This window comes from Myiozetetes cayanensis, unplaced genomic scaffold (genome assembly GCF_022539395.1).
Source record: "Myiozetetes cayanensis isolate MyiCay16 unplaced genomic scaffold, myiCay2020 scf6-25, whole genome shotgun sequence".
Lineage (NCBI taxonomy): Eukaryota > Metazoa > Chordata > Aves > Passeriformes > Tyrannidae > Myiozetetes > Myiozetetes cayanensis.
The window spans coordinates 25,252,649-25,272,042 of NW_026087853.1; the positions used below are offsets into that span (position 1 = coordinate 25,252,649).

The following is a 19,394-nucleotide window of genomic DNA, read 5'->3' on the forward strand; positions in this document are numbered from 1 at the left end:
AAGAACTTGCTCAACTACATAATTCCTTTACTCAAGGATAGATACAAAATACAAGACAGAAGCATCTTGCCAGTTTTATGAATATGCAATTATCAATTTAAGATTGCATACACTTAAAAGAAACATTCTGTACATAAAATATTACGTGGTTACTTTGGGTTTGCCTGGCTTTTTGAAAGTTTCTGCTTAGCTGAAGAAAATTTTGCTTCAAAGTGCGATAAAGAGAGGCACTTTCTTGTCAACATACTGGTTTTTGTCAATAAAAACCCCTGTATCAGAAAGGTACTAAAAAGTACTAAAGGTCTATGTTTTCTTTCTATCTGTATTAAAATTTTTACACAAAATTTTTCAACTAATTCTCAGAGTCTGGTACAGTACTGTCATCAAAGCTTTTCTGCTCAGTTGACACAGTCACACCTTTAATACACTTCAGTAGATCCCCTTTTTCTCTATTTCTTGTTTCTTCAACTAACACTCTCTATAAGGCAGCCCCATTCAGTTTTCCATAGTCAGGCTCTCCTTTTACCAGTCTTAGCTTCTGCTACTAAACTTATTCCAAATCATATTTCTGTTTCCTTTTATTCATTCACACTAAAATGGTGTGGAGAATTATGGTTTCACCTCTCAAATCTTTCCTGAACATACTTTTTGTTTATGATGTTGGCTAAGTCTATGCACATTCTAGATGATGTCTGTAACATTAAAATTACATAACGTATAAAGCGGGGTATTAAAAACTAGCAAACTGAGGAACTTGAAGTGTCTATCTGCATTTACAGACACAAACTTTCCTTTCTCTTGCTTCTTTTTTTTAGGTTCTCTTCACTGTTATATCAGCTTAGCTTATTTTGACTAGCTTGGAAATTCTCAAAGGATGTTTTTAATCCTATATTAGGATAACAATTAATATCAAAAGAATTCAGTGATGTTTCACATCCTCCAGCAAAAGCACTAAAAGACAGGCTTATTCCTTGCAAAACCAAAATTTTGTCTATTGCTTTACAGAAGGATTTTATAAAAAACACTACCTTTTTAATCCATTTGACTAACTCATACGTGGTCCAAATCCTACCATAGAAGCTGACAGATCAAGAATACTGCAATATCACATACTAAAATACCTAAAGCCAAGGAAAATAATAATAGTAATTAATTTTTTTCCTAGTACGGTGGAATTAACAGCATCATTCATACTTAAGACAGAGATCACAGTATCTTTACTCTAGACTTCCAAAGTTACCAAAGATTCAGGATTGAAATGCCACATGAATGATTTTGAACTGTTCAGCCGTTACGCACAATAATGGATAGCATTTTGAATATTCAACAATTTAAGACTATGCCTTAATGGCAACATGGAAGAACCTTCTGCTCTAATTACAGGAAATCACTTCCCTATTACCATCCTTTGAAGCAGCGAATGGTGAACTACAGACTTCATAATACTTTTCATAATACTGTGTAATACTTTACAGCATAGAAAGGTATTTTTGTAAGGTATTATAAGCTATTTTATTTACCAGTGAAAGGTAATAAGACATGGGGAGTCTTTCTGCTGTGCCTTCTGCAACCGGACTTGTCTATCTCACATTGGCCTTTTTAGCCATCAGCGCGCTTGTAGCGTGGGTAGAGCCCTTCTCAAATCTTCGTTCGCAAAGCCCAGCCATGATGAAAGGTAGTAACTATTAAACTGCACCTGAGACTATCCAGTTGTTCTGAACAGAAGAAACTAATACATTCAGCTGAAACTGCAAAGAATTAAGATGGCAGATGGTAATTATTAATACTGGAAGTAAGCCTTGGTAGAGGTGGTTAGAACTTCAGTTTAATGTCTCATCTATGAGGTGCTGCATTCATGACATAAAACTCTTGTGTTTGAATGGGAATGTGGCTCATTACAGACACATTAGAGGAAAAAATAACTTTTCTTGTATATTTTTTTCCAAGAAAAGACTTGATTAGTCCATGAGATAACAACAGACCAGAATGGCATGTCTATCACCAAATGAAAGGCCCTTTCCATATGCCTGTACAATGTCAGAGACAAAAGTCTGATTTCCATTTAATTATTTTTTCAGGTTTTTACTGATGAAGTGATGGCTATTTACTTGACATTTTATTCCACAATATTAAGAACATGAGACACAATGTTGAATACATGAGTCTGATCCTGAGTTTATGAATGCGGAAAATAGAGAGACTGTAAGGTAAATAAACAAATTCAGTTTGAGATGTGAAGTTTCATAAGCCCCCTGCAACTTAAGAAACTCCAGCAACCAAAGCAAAATGATCCTTCTAGCATATGCTGTTCCTGATCTTTCACTAGAAGAAATCAAGTGAAGGAGAATGAAGGCCAGTTACATATGCTATTTGACAACTTCAAAGCACTAACCACTACAATAATACCTACAATATTCCACCTGCATATACTGGACACCAAAAACCACAGTTTTCAAAGTGTTTATGTAAGTAAAATCACTAGATTATGAGATCTTGCACTCTGTTACCTGTTATAATATTTTAAACTGTCCCAGTAATAAACTTGCCCTATTTTTTAAATAATGAAAGGCATCAGTAAAAAAACACTGGTATGTTGCTTTTAATATTATAGCCCACGTATTACACTCATGTCTGCAGATTAAAAATACAGAGTTGCTAAAAGACACTGAAAGAAAATTATCTACTCACAAATGTGATATTTCTCTGCACTAACCAAAAGATGCTAAAACCTTTTATTTGTAAATTCCTTTTATATAAAAATATTAATCTAAATGTTGTAGTCATAGCAGCATGATTGAATGGCCAGGACAAGTTACAAGTCTGAAGTAAAAAAGAAAGGCTTGTTACCATTCTCTAAACTTTGCTCTGCTTTGTTGCCCATTTCACAAAGTCATCCTCATATTAGCAGGATGTAATTGTTCCAAACTGTAATATTTAGTCCACCCACGAAGTCTGAGACCAGTGTCACTATAAAACCATCTTTAAAGGAGCGTTCCCACAATTGTGGTACATATTAAACAGCTTCACCAAGTTTTCACCTTTTAAATGAAAATCACTTTTCCATGTTCTGAAGACTCTTCGTTTAAAATGATTATAAAAACTGTAAAATTATGTGCAACTGAGTGGGAAATGATCCCATAAGTGTGGGATGTTTAATTATCTATCAAGAGGAAATTACACTGGTTTTCTTTTTCCCTGTATGCAAAGGTTTGTTTAACCACTTCAAACCCTAAGCCATCTACTATTTCTGTGATTTTCAGGTCAGTTTATTAAATGTGGTTTTACCTCTTCCTCAAAAACTCTTCAAATCCTTACTGCTTCTATGATTTACCCCACTGCCAAGTCCACTATAGAGTTAACACATTCTCACCAAGAGTGTTTTTTTACCTGAGACTACTAAGTCAAATTTCAATGTTCTAAGTATTAGGCTCAATGTCTTAAGCAGTTTCCTACTTGTTTCTCTGAATCTAGAATGGAAAATCAGAAATGTTTTTCAATAATAAAGCAATTGTTCGGGAAAGAAACTTGTCAGAGTACATATATATTTGCAGAGTTCACCATTATTCTTTTAATCTAGCAGCCTTTAGGTTCTGATGTTATACTCTGAACTGTTACCAAAAAAAATCCCCAAATTTAATTGCAGAACAAAAATATCCAGGTCCAAAAATTACAGTAATGAACTAACTTTACAAATGCATGTTGGGAGCAGAACTTACAACTGACCCTAAGAATACTATTCCATACAATGTTCAGTGAAGGAGAATGTCTACCATGGGTAATTGCTATCAAGATTTGTATGTTTTTAAAGGGCATCAGTTACAGGATTAACTCGCAAGTTCTTCAGAAAGCCATGAATTTTTCTACCAAATTATGATTTAAATAGATCAGAGTAATACTGGGTAAGTTACACTCTAGCCACTAGATAAGAAAGTACATCATGTTGTTTTTCAATACCACTCATTATTGTTTATTGAAAGCAATACTGTTCCAGTAGATCTTTCCTGATGGAGAAGTGACTCGATTAAAGAGATCACTTACAAAACAAATGGTCTCAGACATTTTCAAAAGGTGAAAAAATGCAAGATATATGAAAACATTCCTTCTATTTCCAGATATTTTTGAATATTACTTACTATTTTCAAGAGATTCTGAAGGAAAGTCAATTGTATAGTATGTCATCTACTAGTCATAATGTTAGATCAGTACTTGTTGGAATGTGTCATGGCAATTATGACATTCATTTTTAAAGGTATTTGTCATTGGAGTAAGAAGACAAAGCTTTATATCCTTCAATTTAAACTGAATACAGTCATCAAATCTTTATTTATAAAAATGACGGAATAATAGTTGTAGTAAATACTTAAAGAGATCTCACTGTTTTTCTAAGATCTTACAGAAACTGTAACACCTCAGAGGAGTGTATGCACCAGAAATGTTTAAAATCAATCCTAAGTCTTCTATAGCAACCACCATAAACTGCTATGAAACTTACATAGAATAAAATGAAAAATTTCCTAAGTAAAATCTGAATTCTTGAATACAAATGTTGACATTGTATTTCAAGAGTACAAAACATCCCTCTTCCCATCCCACTCTTCATTGCTCTTATAAAAGATGCCATGAAATGGCATGCTATGAAAACATGTTTTAAAAATTCCTAAGGGAAAAGTTTCCTAGGGTCTTTGAAATTCCTCCTTTCCCTATTTCTTTACAGATTTCTAACACCAACACTGTTCCTGTAGTTTCTCAAAAAAGGCGAAAATAAAAATAACCTCTAGGTATAATCTTTAGATTTTCTATTATACTTCTCGAGTTCCTTTTGGTTTTGAAACAAATGCAAACTGAAATCTACATTTATATTAATGACTGTATTTTAATCTTAGTTAATCTTTCAGCATTAAGAAGCACATGGTATTTGACCACACTATTGCCCATACTTAGAAGAATCATATAGGGATTTAATTAATTTAAAAACCTAAAAATATTTTCAGTTTCATCAAATTTTGTCTACTTTATTTATTTATTTATTTAACTGTAGGCACAAAAAAAAAAAAGGCATTGTTTCAGATTCCTAGCTCTGTAATAAAAAGCATGAGGCAAGGCACTACCACCTATCTACTGCAACATAAGCCCTGTCTCCATTTCTTTCCTTTTAAGGAAATATTTTAATACAATTATTCCAAGCTAGGGATTCAATAATTTTCACAGAAAAATCAAGCTGAATTTTAGAATACTTTTTCATGATCATTTTCATCAAGCAGTTAAACTTTTGGTCATGTATGAGTCAAGCTGTTCAGAGATATGGAATCATATTATTGGCAGGGTAAAAAAATAACCTTTGAGCTAGTCTGTTTACTTTAAAAGACCTAATTATGAAATCAACTGTTACTCCACCACCTAATTCCTAAAGGAAGAGCTATATGGCCCAGGATCATTTTCCATCATGCAAGTGATGAGGGATATCAGTTCCAATTATGCCTCCTGCACATACGTGTTTTCCTGTAGTTTTATTTCATTGTTGTCCTTGGCTCTTCTTCCACCATCTCTAAGATCACCCTTTCTATATGGAATTATAGTAAGAAAATACCAGAACTTTTCATGGAATCCTAGGCAAGAGTTACTCTACAAACTACAGACTAGGAAGCATTGAATATCCATACTAAGAATTGTCTAGCATCAGAATCAGAAGATCTACTCAGCACAATCATCTCTGTTATTTCTAGAAAAAAGAATTGTGAATTTTTCCTTACATCTCAGCCTGATGTGTGTCAAGATGCAGAGTTTTTGGATTGCTCTGCTGCATATTCTTTGCTTAAGAAATGCTTCTGCTTACTATGGGTAATAGTAAAAAGTCATGGACCCTAAGCCACAAGTTACACAAGTGTAGCATCCCTACACTGCTTGCACCAATTTGAATAAGCATGGTCTTATATAAAATGCTCTTACAAACATTAAGTTTGGCAACTGGAAAGTACTATATCCTTCTTTAAGAATTAATATCCACAAATTATTATAGGTGTCAATACCTTATTCTTAAAGTACTTGTATTCAACACAAGCACTGTTATGGAGGACTTAAACTCAGAGCAAAAAGATTTGTGAAAAGGCATATGACCTTCTTCCCACTACAATGGCCATCTCCTAATTAAGTAATGCATCTGATAGTCATTAACAGGAATGAGATAATGAATCACTTTCTCTCTTCTTTGCTAATTTGCTGTAACCAAGCGGCTAATGGATGTCAGAGCTGAGTGATTGCACTGATTATAGTGATTTATAGTTGCAACAAAACAATTTAAAACCATTCTGATTATTCATGTTAAAGATGCTTTATGTTTTGTTTACTAAATGTTTTATGTTCCCCCTCATGCCCCTCTACACAGAATGAGACAGGTCTTCCTGGAAAACTTGAAAGTTCTAAGATTTTTTTATTGGTTCAGAGTAAGGCATTTCATTTTGTTTATAAAAAAAAAAGTTTACCCAGTAGAAATGAAAAGCCTTAGGGTGGAAAGAAAACTTCAGTGGTGCCTAGTTCAAAAGAAGAAGGAAATAAGAGGAAATAAGGCAAACTTCAAGCCACTTACCTTAGGGCTCCCAGTCCCTTCCTCATTCTCTACAGACACATCAGTAGCCAGTATTTCTGCTTTGATGATATCCAGAGCCCTAAGAATCCAGCTGTGTTGCCGTTTGATTTGCTTCTGTAGTTCTTTCCATTGACTTGCAATCATCTGCAGCATGTCCTTCAGTCCTTCTCCACAATGAAGGGGTAAAAAGCAAAAGCTGTAAACTCAACGGTATCTTTAAATATTATCCTTTATTCAAGTAATAGGCAGGATATTTAAAATAATAAATGCAACAAGAATTTTAATGTGTTTTCTCAGCAATAAATCCAAACATTACTATTGTTCATACTGCAAAACAGTGCTATAGGGTCAAACATTTCTTTTAACCGTCATGGTAAATTTTGATAATGCTTCAGCTGACAATTTCAAGAGAAAAACTCCACATAAAATGTCATTAATCTGGCAGTAGGGAACACTATGGTAATCTCCCCCTCTAATATCTAGTCTTTACCCTGAAACATTTTGTAATCTTCCCAATACATTTTTCTTGCCTCCAACTCCTTTAAATATTTTGTGTAGTTTACACATTACTGATTTCTATGTCTATGGTGACATGCACTACTCTTCTTTGCTATGGCTATCTTTTTAGAAATATACATAGAAATCAGTAATTTCCTATAGCTTTCCCTTTACACAGATTTGTCTGATGCTGTGAAACAACAGAGGCACACATATAACATAATCAGAAAAGAGTAGACCAGGGAATAACTTCAACCTGGATGAAAAGCATGCTAAGTAGGCCAAAATTAAGATGGCATTCCGTAGCAGTATATCCTGATTAAAACCCTATTATCAGACAAGTCACGCAAACATCTAAAAATATAGGAGGTGGTGGGGATACAGGGAAAATCAGTGTATCTGTCTCCCTTCTCTACATTTAAGGCCTCTGAAAAAAAATGAAAGCCTAACCAAAGGAAAAAGGTATTTTTAATTTTAATCTAGTGCTCATAAATGTATTTAAATCAATGTCAGAATTAGTTTAAGTGTTAAAATAAAGCTTTACCAATGCAATTATCCATGCAGAGTATGTAAATACATATATATATATTTGAAATACTAATTCATTATCTTAATGTTATTTCCATAGCACGTATATCAAAGAATATGTCAGTGTGAAGTTTTCAGTGATGTGATTTCAATTGAAACTCAGCTGAACAGCAAGACCAAAATAAAATGAACAGACTATTTGCAGGCAGTATTTCATTTTATAAGTATCACTGCATTGTATGCAGTATATGAAACATTTATAAATCTTGAAGGTCAATCTGATAATGTAAATATTAATAATACATAAGGAAGTGAATATATGCAGTAATTTACAGCAATGCTTCTTCATTCTTTAATAGTCTGGAGACATAAAGACTTGCAATATTTCAGAAGGATTTACCTGATTTGTGAGATACAATAAGCTCAAGAAGTTGGCGTCCTTCTTCTACCACTGCTTCTTTTAAAGCAGAGTGGCTATCTACATTCAACTTAAAACTCTGGGGAAAAAAAAAAAAGAGAATAAAAAAGAGAGAAAAACCCCTCAGTATCAGACATTATAGAGGCAGTTATCGTAAAACACACGTACAAAATTACTTGTTGTTTTTTATCAAGAACCACGTCTCTATTTACCCAGTAGCCAAACTAATTTGTGATACTAAAAGCTATTGATATTTTGGATCTGGGCTCAAAATGTTTCCATCAGATCAGCAAAGCGCATCTGTGTCGAAACAGCTGACATATCTAGACATTCATTAGGTTTTATGAAAAGTCACAACCCGTAGGCTATATCTGGAGTAACAGTGTTCTATAAAATACACTAAATTTATGCCACCACATATGAACTCTGAGTTTTTTTCGGATTTCTTTGAAATGTTGGTGATAGCACTATTTATGAAACCATAAAAAAATTACAGCATTGAATATATTGGCCTTATGTGCACTCACACAAATCTATTAATACTGTTCCTGAGTTAACTCTCATATCCATTTTCAAAGAACAAATCAGGCTGCTTTAGATCTCAGCATTCTAAATTTGCAAAGAAATTATTTTTCAAACATTTTTTCATTAATATTTTGTTTAGTTTACAAAGGATCTCTGCTTTAACAGTCAAAAATATTTTTGTCTCTTTTTTATTTTATTTTTTAAAATTGCATTAAAATCCAGTAACAGAGAGAGGAACTGGAAACACGATATACTATAAGTTATGCCATTTAATACACCAGTGATAACTTGGATAAATTTTTTAATTATTTGCCAGAGCTTCTCACCATACTTGCCTGTAAGAAAGGGAAACAAAACACAATAGAGAAAAGGGTACTTGCTGTATTTAATCATAAATTGTGACCTACAGTTTTTCTCTTTGAAATGTCTATAAAATAAGTGGAAACAATATACAACCACTTAGGAAAAAAAGAGCTTTTCCTTCTCTTGGAAATGAGTTAACTGGCAGAGATGATAGGAATCTTTGCAAGTGCACATTCATAGCTTCTGTTTTTTATAAAACTTATTTATACTTCTCCAAATGCTAGTGACCATGCTAATACTGGAGTAGCAGACACCACAAAATACTCAAAAGCTGTCAATTCTTAGGGAAGCAACCATTTCCTCTCTTTTTGAACTCCTGCAGTCAGGCTGATTGGCATAGCAGAAAATAATGTTGCCAGAACTGTAATAAAATGAGATACTTTGACTGTATTCGTCATGGTTGAAAGAGGGATGTTGCTCAGACAGGCTCTTAACAGTCTTTCAGGCAGCATTGTACCTGACAGTGACAGAATGTTTTTGAGAATTCTCCATTCAAATAAAGAGCAAAAATCAGGAATTTTGCTACCTTCAGCATTTTGTCTAGCCCAATTCTCCTTGTATGGACATCTGAATATACTGTTTTGCATCAGCTATTGAACAACTGGGTCAGCCAAGAAAAGTTAAAAGGGAGAAAGGATGCCTAGTTTATGTCTGCCCCTTTCTTAAATCTAGAGTTTTATGAACACAAATCTAGAAGTCCTATTTCCTTCATAAAACCCTGTCTGAACAAGCACTGACAATATTTAATTTACTGTTTACTTAAAACAGGCTTGTACTGAATAGTTTGTAATCATGCACTTCACAGGAAATGCACTGTGCGTGTGTCTCACCCAGCAAAAGAGAACCTAAAGGACCTGAGAGTAGGTTGTGTAATTTCATATAATTGAAGTCGAGTATAGATGCAGCTGGATTTGGCAGTGTCTCGAGATGATGTGGATGTGTTTGATAGGAAAATTGGAAAAGATGAGGTATTCTTTTTCATTAGGAAAAAAAAAGAGACTCAGTGCCCTAGAAAAGATTCATTTAACATAACATACCAGATACTACAATACAGCTTGATTTTCAGGTGCACCTATTAACCAGTAATAATGTTAAACTGAAGAAGCAAAATATGATGAATAAAGATGGGGCCAAACTTTTGGGTTTTGACTAGCAATATTCTCCTCGTGCAAAATTCTTATTTTATAGATAAATTATGCATGGCACAAATACCATGAACATACATGAAATTTAGCAGAAATAAGTTTTTGTCAGCACAGAGGCATCATGTCACGGTTTAACACCAGCCAGCAACTAAGCACCATGCAGCCTCTTGCTTACTCCTGCCTCAGTGGATCAGTGGGCGAGAATCAGAAGGGTAAAAGCTAGAAAATCTTTGGGTTGAGATAAAGACAGTAGCGAAAGCAAAAGCCACAGGCACAAGCAAAGCAAAATGAGGAATTCATTCACCGCTTCCCATGGGCAGGCAGGTGTTCAGCCATCCCTTGAAAAGCAGGGCTCCATTACACATAACAGGTACTTTGGAAGACAAACGCTGTTAACTCCAAGAATCCCCCACCTTATTCCCTCTTCCTCCAGCTTTATATAGTGAGAGTGATGTCATTTGGTATGGAATATCCCTTTGGTCAGCTGGGATCAGCTGTCTTAGCTATGTCCCTTTCCAGCTTCTTGTCCACCCCCAGCCTACTTGCTGGTGGGGTGGTACGGAGAGCAGAAAAGGCCTTGATACTGTGTAAGCACTGCTCAGCAGTGACTAAAACACCCCTGTATTATCAACACTGTTTTCAGCACAAATTCAAAACAAAGCCCCATACTAGCTACTATGAAGAAAATTAACTCTCTCCTAGCCAAAACTAGCATGCATCAAAAGGAGAGAACCATTCATACAAGTATAAATACAATCAGAAGCAAAGGAAACTTTCAGCTGATGTAGTGAAGTATGAGTTTTGAATTTAGATTTATATATTTATATATAATTTCTTACTGGTGGTAATTTCCTAAGAAAAATTAATAACTGGACAAGGAACACCGGAAAAAATAGTGCTCAATCAATGTTCAAGGTTTCTCATGCCTGAGGGGCTACAAATGTGACACATGAAAAAGACAAGAGTTGAAGATGTAACAAGTATTACATGTCTATACAATGGAGATATGCAAATTTACACAGCTAAGGATAATATCAGACCAAATATTTGGAATTGAGGAAGACCCTCAAACACAGAGGTCCTCTCCCAACCTGGATATTTCCCTACTGTTTACTTATGGCATTTGGAAAATTGTAACTCTAACAGCGTGTGACCCAGGTACTCTGCTCCCCTCCTCCTCTGATCTTTCCTGATAATGAATGAAGCCTTGCGTCTGAAGAGAGGAAAGGAGAAGAGGAGGAAAGTCAATTAATCAAAGCCTTTCTTCCAGACACATTTGCAGCTATAGAGCAGTCTAAATATCACACATGAGCACGTATACATTATGGAAAATGCATGTGCATTGGCCTGACAGCAGCTTTTTAAACAACACATTAATGTCATCCCTCACACTACAGTGTATATAATGTAGTTTACAAGCTGCAACAAGCAAAATTTCCTTATGTAGTTTTCTGCACTTTTCCCAATTACCGTGTACCTATATATATCAACTGTTCTTATTTAGCAAGAAAGGAAAAGTGAGGCAGGAATCATGCAGTTTTAGAAAAGCTTGCAGAACTGTAAACAGGAATACAGACTCCAAGGGTGTAAATGCAAAGCCCCAAGAGTGATATCTTCTGTTGAGAGCATGGCAGCAAGGAGCCCAGCCTTCACAAAATGAAGCTGTCCCCTGACTTTCAGGAAACTTATTGTCCTACCAAACAACAAGAGTACAGAACTGCCACGTGGAAAAAAACCATCCCCTTCTTATCTATGCTGGACACTGAACACACTAAAAATATGAGAGCGCTTTCCCATCTTCTTTGTCTTTACAACTGGGGATTAGAAAAAAAGTGTTTGAAAAAAAAATTTATTTGGTGTTCCCCAAAGGATTTATTTTATGCCTGTACCTACTTATATTTAGGAAACTTTCATTGAGTAGGTCTCCTGCATATGTACATGTTAAGCTCTGATACGCAACCTCTTGCTATTTTGTAACCCTCTGATCTTAGGAAAATCTTTGTAATTTGGTAAAACACAACCTGGGTCTTGACCTATTTTCATCTGCAGTAAGGACAGACAATTAGCAATTTTTTTTTTTTTCCAGAGGCACAGAGACTTTGTATAAGCATGATTTTTTTTTTTAAAGTCATAATGTATCCAACTATTTGTTTCCAATGTACTGCCTCTGAAACAGAAATCAGCAACTAGATATCATGTGAACCTACAATGTATACATAAATAAAGTTAGTTTTGATGGCACAGCAGTTTACACCTATTGACAGATTAAGACAGTGTACTAAAAGAATTTTTTTTTTCTCAGTCAAGCATGCTATTAGCATGTGTAGTGTACTGAGGTATACCTGACAGACAGCTTTGTTAAGGTTCATTTCTGATGTTTTTAAATACCTTTGAGAAAAATATTACTGTTCCTAGGGTGTTTATTTTTTTAGAGCAATGGTACAGACAATTAAAAATTATCTGACTATCCTAGATTCTACAAATTTAGATTTTGAAAAAGAAAGCTTAATTTAAATTTCCTAATAATATTTTGCATTTTTGAGAAATCTACAATATTACTGAAATATGGGCTTCTGTATTTAGCTACAGTTGAATGTATGTTTTGGCTAAGAATGTAGCACTTTTAATTATAACACTCACTGTGATAGATATAATTTAGAATGAAAATTAGAGTGATGGAACCATTTCTGGCAGAAAAGCTATGGGAATCTTTTGACTGAAACAATCACAGAAGGATAACCAATCTCTAACAAATATTACCAGAAATGTTATGTTTTGAGGAGACAGTTTAAACACACAGTAAAGCTCTAAGAAAATGAAACAGAAGGGTGTAACTTATTTTTTAAATATATTCTATATACCAATAATTGCCCAGAAAAATACTATTATTAAAATTCAATTTTAATCTTTTTTAAATTACATTTCATTGTCTTAAAAGAAATACAATTTAAAACGATTATTGAAAAATTATTCTTATATGCTTAATATACAGCTACTTTTGCAATTCTATTGGTCCTGGCACAGTTACCTTCCAATAACTTGCTATGACAAAAACCAAGATATCAAGTACCGAACTTCTGGTTATGGTCTATTTTCTTCTTTCTTCCTTCTCTCTCTCTCTTTTTTTTTTTTTTTTTTTTTTTTTTGAAGAGTTCTGACAACACAAAAAGTCTCTGTTTGGTCAGTGTCTAGTATTTAAGTTGAAAATTTGAGTTAATAATTTAAGAACTTGAATTAATAACCTAATAAGCTATATAATAACCTGGTGGCATGTTCAAACTCATGAACACTACCTACCAATAATATTCAGTAAATCAAAAAAATAACTAATAGGTAGGTTGTTCTGATATTAACATGGAACTGGTCATACTTTCAGCATTTAGGAAAACTTCGCATTTTTTTAATCAGGATTATAAAGCTTACTTATTAAATAAGTATTAGTAGGATATGTAAATGATATGTTTTCCTGGAAACTAAATATTACATGTGAAATGGTTCCAGTCAATGTCTCCTTTGTTCACATTTTCCGTAAAATCTAGGTGACTACGAAGAATTTTGTATTTTCTTCTTTCCTTTTAATTTGTATTTCTATCTGAGTGACATTCCACTTGTTAAACAGAACACAAGCACTATGGAAACACTCTATGCAGCTCCACAGTCAAGGCTGAGCTTTATCAAAATAGCAGGGATTTTACCTTTGCTTTTTAAGGAGAACATGATGAATCCTCCTCTGAAGGAGCAGCACCAACTATGTGTCTTTTTCTTCTCTGCCCCCCTACAGCAATGATGGCCAAGGGGCCAATCATCACTAAATGCTAAGCAAATCTCTAATGCCTAACACAATATGACCATTGTTTTCCTTAGATGGACCACACATTTCCTTCTGTAACCAATGGAAGTTAGTAGATATTTTCTAAGAGTGAATAGCTAGTGGAAAGAAGATTTGGTCTTCTATCCCCTGCAACAATGAGAAAACTTTAAAAGACAATAACTTCTTCACTTTCTCTGAGGGTAATTCATTCCATTGGCATCTGTAGGCAGATAAAAATGGGCAAAAGAACAATATCACTGTCTATGTTGATTCACAACATCAGATGGTAATCTAAAATGCCTTTAAAATTGACATAAAACTGATCTGGGAACCTAACTACTGGTTCCCAGAAATCCCATAATCATCATCTCATGCTGGCATTATGCCATTGTAGATATAGATCAGATGTAAGATGGTTTAACTGCTCAGATCATTTCTCTGTGTAAGTTTATCATTGACTTAAACATAATATTAACTGAACATTCTGAGATCAAAATGCTTAATAATGAGCTAACTATAGCAATCCAGAGAATGATTTTACCTTCTGATCACTCATACACATTCTTCGCCTTTCATTTGATCTGAATGTACTTTTTTGTCTGGGAGGAATCAACCACATTTTTGAGGAGACAAAGTGTTGGGAGCTTACTGAAGAACAAGTAAAATATGTTTAAAGGTGGAAATGGTGGAACAAATAAGAAATAAGCAAGACTGACTAAGTGTTGATTAAGAGAAAGGGCCCCTATTATCTACTTATATTCCATGAATCTGAACACCAAGCAGAAAGCAGACTTAGTACTTTATCAGGGGTTATAGTAGATTAAACTAATGGAATTAAATTAAGAAAGAAAAAATTTAGGATAAATACCAGTGAAATTTCCACAGAAAGTCAGATCTATTAGATTGTATAATAACTTCCTAAGGGAAACAGTGAAAGCCCTGATCCCTTGAGACCATTAAATCTAGACTGGGTAAAAATGTGACTGCAATGCATTGACAGAGCACTAACTTAGTTCTTTCATGTGCCACAGAGTTTGTAACAGGCCAGCAACACTAAATACAAAGGGGCAGGCTCCACTCCAGCAGTCCTATAGTAATTGATACTTTTGTAAAATTACTCCACCCGTTTCTTCTCTGTCAAAGGTTCTGCCATTTGACAATCAATGTTTTTTTCCCTGTGTTACCTTTTAAACATGAATAGCACAATTTTCCTCATATTAAATACTTTATGTCCCTCGGTTTCCCTTTCTCATTCCTCATTGTGTTTGTCATGTCTTACGTAATTTAGCCAAGTTTTGAATGCGTAAGTTTAGATATATAGAAAAAGGATAGTTCGCCCCACTATCCTGGAAGCCTGTTTTGCAAATTTAGAAAATATAGAGGGTCTTTTTGAAGATATTTTTATTTCAAACTCACATCAATTCTTCTGCCAACTCTAATTTATTTTCTGTGTTTCATTATGTAAACCTATCTTTGATTTTGTCTGTCTAAACATTTTACATTGTCAAAAAAAAAACTTCACATGAGGCTTCCTAAATTGAATCTCAGTTTGTTTACTATCAAGAGGAATAGAAGAACACATGCAGGAAATGACACAGGCAAAATGGCTATACAATTGCTAAGTTGCCATAATCATGGCAAATTGCACGTGCAGGCCACTATATATAACGGCCCTTAATCATTTCTTGCCTTCTTGAGCTTCTTTGGAAATAATCTTTTCTGAGTCCTTGGCCTGTCTGATCTTACAGATTTCTAGGCACACTTCTTCTACCTGGAGACACACCATTCATGAAAACTGTCTAGTCAAAAATATGTCCACAATGTATTGTTCTACTATTTGCAGAAAAAAACCAACCAAGATATACAGCTTTCCAAAACAAAGATAAATTCATGGGGCACAGCAGCCTTGGCAAATATGGTATTACCAAGTCGAACATAATATATACCTAAATAGTATTTAAACGTAAATTTAGTAACTAATAGACCAAAAAGTACTCTTTGGCAATTAATAACACTATGTAGTTTTAAAACAAACCTTGGAGGATTTTAGTTCTATTTAAATTTGAGGGTAATATGAAGGAGATGTAATTTGGTTTATATATGTACAGATATAAGGTTTTATGCTATTTAAAGGTGAACTAAAAAGCCTTCTTAGCAAAATTTAGCTAATAAATTAAGATCATAAATTATTTACCCAATTCACCTATAGAGTGAAGAAATGGAAGAAAAAATAAATATCATAGAAGATGCAAAGAAAGACCAATCAAAACCTCCATTCATTCCCTGGATTTTCTGTATTTCTGCTGAATGCTTTGGTATTGCAAACACCAAAACACAGACAGGAATTGTATTACTTCTAGTACTTAAAATGTGAATCATATCATGCATCTGAGAGACATAGCAGAGAACCCATGGGAGTGTACCATCGCTCTTGGCAGGTAAGTAAAAGCAAATATAGTTTAGATGCTACTGAAAGTGTGCTTGTATTTCCTTTGAGATCCTGGCATTATAATCTTTCAATGATTTCCAATCTCAGAATTTTATAAAAATAAATTTCATTTCACTTTCAAAAACAAATTACTGACTACATCTATACTGATAATAGCAGCATACTAAAATTTCAAGCAATAGCATGCATTTGAATAGACATAAAAGTTATAGTTAACAGAGTTCCTACATACACTTTATGCAGTTTATTAATAAAATAAACACTACTTTCAAACAATTTTTAAAGGTGTTTCAAACCTTGTTACAATGACAAATTTGTGTAAAGAGTATGACCAACTTATCATACATAAAGCTACAAAGCTTCTATGTCAGAACTTATGTGAAATACTTTTCACTGAAAATTCCTGATCAAGTTAGTTCAAAGGATGTTATAATGGCAGTTTGATTTCATTATATCATTACGGGCACTGAATCCCCTCACGCAAATCGTTTCTTCTGCAGGCCAGGCACACAATTAACCCAGTGGAATCCCTAACTTTCAGCACTCAGACAGTGTTGAGTAATAACAGATAAAGTAAATACAGTGTCTGCATTTTGGGATGCCTCAGGACCTAATAGTTTTACAATTCTGGGTAGTAAGGCTTGAGAGGAGGTGAACATTTGTAACACTGCCAAATCAAGTCACCCAGCCTTGTTCAGCTTCACCAACAAGTGCAGATTAATTTAAACATTTTTCAAAGTCTGAATGATCTGTGTTTTATTGTTCTCTGACAATGTTTGGTCTTGTTTCCTAAGAAAATTATAATGGGTATTTAATACATACTCAGAGGAACATACTACCTGCTATATTCTTGCATGTAAAAGAATGCCATGTTTTAAGGATCTCATCAGTTCCTCTTCCAAAGAAATAAACATTAGCTTAAAAGCATCCTGGATATTGGTGAAAATAAAATTTTAACTTTTTAAACCTCAAACATCATGAATCAAAAGAAACAAAACAACAGAGCAATACAGTTGTTCTTGAGACATAGAACACACTATATTTTCATATACTTAGAATACAAGACTTCAAAATCCTCACAAGTGATAGAGTTAAGATTCTGGACATTACAATTTTCCCTTTTTCTTCAGTAGAAGAAGCAAAACTACTTTAGGATGACATCCTAATATGCTCTGCCTCTGTCCAGAGACAGTTGCGGCTCTCAGAGCTAGAAAAGCTGGGACAGCTTCCCATGGAATGAGTTAACAACTAATACATTACAGACAGGCCCAGCAAAGCTGCCTTTTATTATGGGGTCCTATCCCCTTCCTATGCACAACTATGTAAATCTGGGGCAGTAGCAAAAAATGTCCTGGGAAGGTCTGAACCAATCAAAAACCAAAATAAATATAATCAAGGTTAAGTATCTATAAATTTGAAAGACAGGTTTAGAAAAAAGTAGTACTCTTAAGAGTATTCAGTCTCCAGGAAACTACTTCTTATGCTACAGGTTTGCACAAAATAAACCTCTGGAGTGGGACTGTGTGGTAATAGCTGGTAGCAACAGTACAGGAGGACAGTAAATGGACCGTTCTTTTCTTCATTAAAAACACATATAGTAACAACAGATCTCTATCACAATAGATCTCCTACTTCTTGCTGCCAGGACCATAAACATGGCCCACTCCTTCTCCTTACAAAGAAGGTTTGTGTCAGCTCTTCTTCATTGCATGAACGCATGGGAAACATCTTTAGATCAAGTGCAGTATTTTTGTATTGGTCAGGACAGCAACGCTGTTATTAGCAGGATATATACCCATTCTCTCTTATATACCTCATTTTTCTCTTCCATAGTCACAAAAAAAAATTGCTGAAATTCAAAGAACAGTGCAAACAGTTTAGAAACCTCTATTTTTCCCACTGCCAGCAACTGTACACTCTCTGGCTTCAGACTATAACACAGGTAGAGCCAAATATATTAAAATGACATCAACATTTCCTTTTCATGTTCTCAGACCCTTTAACTCAAGAAACAGAAAAATTTACTTAAGAGGTTATTTGGTTTATGAATTTTAAAAGCTGAATAATATTCACAACTGACAATATACATGTATTCTCTCTGTTTAAGTTTGCTGTCTTACTTCCTATTAAGTAATTTTATTTGCCTGTGAAATCCGCTAAGTTTAGTCTGTATCTCTGATAAGTATGTTCTGCAGACTGCTTCCTATATAAAAGGACGTACATTCAGGAATCCATGTATACCCAAAATGCCTTTTGAGATAAACCCATAAAATTGAAAAATTCAAACTAACAATAGGCTGAACACATTGAAACTAAAGTCCTTAGACAAACAAACCACTCATGGTGCTCAGACTTTCAAGCACCATCATCCTGCAGATAGTACACTATATTTTGAGAAAAATATCTAAACTGGCAGCCATGGACATTGGAAATTCCCATGTAAGAAAAGCACTATACATAAGTTAACCATTTCAGAGGCTTTAATATCTTTAATAAAATTACCATTACCACTGCTACCACGAAGACAGTCAGTAGATTAGCCCAAGGCATGTGTATTTAACCTTATTTTTTCAATGAGAACAGATATTTAATACTTCTCAAAACTGACATTTTTCAGAAAATGAGATTTTCCAGGGAGATGAGAAAGACTTTCTTTTTTTTCCAGACATAGCAAACTTGTTACAAACAGACAATCAGTTATCATGAAATATCACAGAACCATCATTACTTCACCAACACAATTTCTTAAATGTGAAAATACAATCTCTTTTCTGTATGAAAGTATTTGCTGTTTACAGCTAAGAAAGTGCTAAGCCATGATGTGGCCAGAAACGTTTACAGTGGACATAGAAAAATTCTTATTTCATTTTTCTTAAGATAATAAAATTCAAACACCACCCCCCCTCGTATTTTAAGAAGAATTTAGTTATAGAATGGAAATGACACCTAAACTTTATATACAGAAGGGAAGTAAATGATAATGTAAATCAACTTGTCCAATTTGCTTTGAAATACTAGTAATGCTTGGTCTATGATATTTTAAGACTGTAACAAGTAAAGTAAATATGGCGACT

At 34.2% G+C, this 19,394-nt stretch overlaps 1 protein-coding gene across 1 annotated transcript in view; it reads right to left on the reverse strand.

Moving 5' to 3' along the window:
* AKAP6 (A-kinase anchoring protein 6) overlaps positions 1-19,394 on the reverse strand; it is a 272,508-nt gene that overhangs the window by 137,222 nt on the left and 115,892 nt on the right. Inside the window, 2 exon segments of the mRNA XM_050335742.1 lie at positions 6,584-6,747; positions 8,010-8,106. Of these exon segments, the coding sequence (XP_050191699.1) occupies positions 6,584-6,747; positions 8,010-8,106 (261 nt within the window).